The 2,123-nt window shown below is 37.8% G+C and overlaps 1 protein-coding gene across 1 annotated transcript; it reads left to right on the plus strand.

Moving 5' to 3' along the window:
• The first annotated feature begins 464 nt into the window (after positions 1-464).
• Positions 465-1,400, plus strand: LOC127666407 (olfactory receptor 14C36-like). The gene has a single exon (XM_052159273.1). The coding sequence runs from the start codon at positions 465-467 to the stop codon at positions 1,398-1,400; it is 936 nt and encodes a 311-aa protein (XP_052015233.1).
• Positions 1,401-2,123: the final 723 nt, after the last annotated feature.

The raw sequence follows: 2,123 nt of genomic DNA on the forward strand, positions 1-2,123 counted from the left end.
ATTACATATATACATATGCATGTTTATGAAGCATTACCATATATCCTATGCAAATGAATATTGATTATAAATATATAACCACAGTTTTACAAATCCTTTCCATAAGTTAAATTCCTTTGGATTTTCCTAATTGGTTCAAATAGTTTATAGGGAGGGGGAAAATACCACATATTAATCAACTTAATAGTTATTAAGATAGTAGACTTATAAGACAGTTACTATTATGCAAACTAATCATAAGTGCTTATCATCACACCATACAATTAGACAGACAGGCACAACTATGTGTATTACAAACAAAACAAGTTTAAAAAGTGTATGCATAACAAATAAAAATGTACATTTCACACATAAATGCACATTTTAGAAAACAGAGTCTTAAGGTAAATTCTAGTAATCTATCAATTATTTTAAGTTATTTTCTGTCTTACTTTTTTTTTTCAGGAAACCTGCACTTTGAGACAATGGCAAATTCCACCCTAGTGACTGAGTTCTTCCTGGAGCTTTTTGCTGAGACTTGGGAGCTCAGGATCCTAATCAGTGTCCTGTTCCTGCTGGTGTACCTGGGCAGTCTGTTAGGGAACCTTATAATCATTATTGCTACAACAGTTGACCAGACTCTGAACACTCCCATGTACTTCTTCCTCAGGAATCTGTCCATCTTAGACATGTGTTACATATCCATCACTGTTCCTAGTACCTGTGTTAACTCTCTCACTGACCACAGAAATATTTCTGTGGGTGGGTGTGCAGCACAGATCTTTTTGTTCTTATTTTGCGCATGTGTAGAGATTCTTTTTCTCACTGTCATGGCCCAGGACCGCTATGTGGCCATCTGCAAGCCTCTCCTCTACCCTGTGATCATGAACCACCAGTTCTGTGTTCAAATGACTCTGGCTTCCCTATTTAGCTCTCTTGTCCTTGCAAGTGTGCACACTTTCAAAACTTTCCAGCTTTCTTTCTGTGATTCCAATGCGGTCCCTCAGTTCTTCTGTGATATGCCTGCTTTGCTGAGGCTTTCTTGCTCTGACACTTTTAACAACAAACTCTTAATTCTTCTGACTGACATCGGACTCAGTGGTAGTTGCTCTGTCTTTATTGCCATATCATATATTCGCATATTATCAACTGTATTGAAGATACCTATCAAAGGAGAGAGAGGGAAGGCCTTCTCCACCTGTGTCCCTCACATTGTTGTGGTGTCTGTCTTTCTTAGTTCTGCTGCCTATGTGTATCTAAGACCTCCAGTCATAACCTTTGAAGTAGTTCAGGAAATCATTATTTCTGTATTTTATACCATGGTTCCACCATTTTTAAACCCTATCATCTATAGTCTTAGAAACAAACAGATAAAGGAGGCTATAAGGAAAGTTATATCACAGTGTTTTTTCCATATTTGAATATAAAAGGAACATGTATTTGTCATGGTACTTTAGAGGAAAAGAACTGAAAAAAAACAGAAAGTCATGTACAAGTACACAAGTACACATAAGTGTACACACAAACACACATTCTACAACATTTCTTCCCTTTATTGTGTAGATTTTTTCACTTATTTCCTGATTATAGTTACTCCTCTCTCTACTCCTCCGTGTTTCCCCTCATTTGTCCTTCCAACCAGGTCCATCCCATTTCTGTCTCCCATTCTAAAACAAACAGGCTTCTAATGGTTAAAAAATGAAATCAAATAAAATATAAGAAAATAAAAACAATGAATTCATGAAATTCTTAGGCAAATAGAGCTAGAAAATATCATCCTGAGTGAGGTAACCCAATCACAAATGAACACACACGGTATGTACTCACTGCTAAGTAGATATTAGCCCAAAAGCTTAGAATACTCAAGATACAACTCACAGACCATATGAAGCTCAAGATGAAGGGAGAGCCAAGTGTGGATATTTTGATCCTTATTGAAAAGTGGATGAAAACATCCATGGCTCACAGCAGACCAATAGAATGAGAATAGGGTCCCCAGTGGAGGAGGACCCAAGGAGCTGAAGAGGTTTGCAGCCCTGCAGGAGGAACAATAATTTGTACCAACCAGTACCGCCATAGCTTCCAGGGACTGAACCACTGACCAAAGAGTACACAAGGAAGATCCCATGGCTCCAGCTACATAC

The sequence above is a fragment of the Apodemus sylvaticus genome, chromosome 1, assembly GCF_947179515.1.
Source record: "Apodemus sylvaticus chromosome 1, mApoSyl1.1, whole genome shotgun sequence".
NCBI classification, from domain to species: domain Eukaryota; kingdom Metazoa; phylum Chordata; class Mammalia; order Rodentia; family Muridae; genus Apodemus; species Apodemus sylvaticus.

Excerpts from the sequence above, each read along its gene's own strand:
- LOC127666407 (XM_052159273.1), top strand. The coding sequence starts at position 465 with ATGGCAAATTCCACCCTAGTGACTGAGTTCTTCCTGGAGCTTTTTGCT.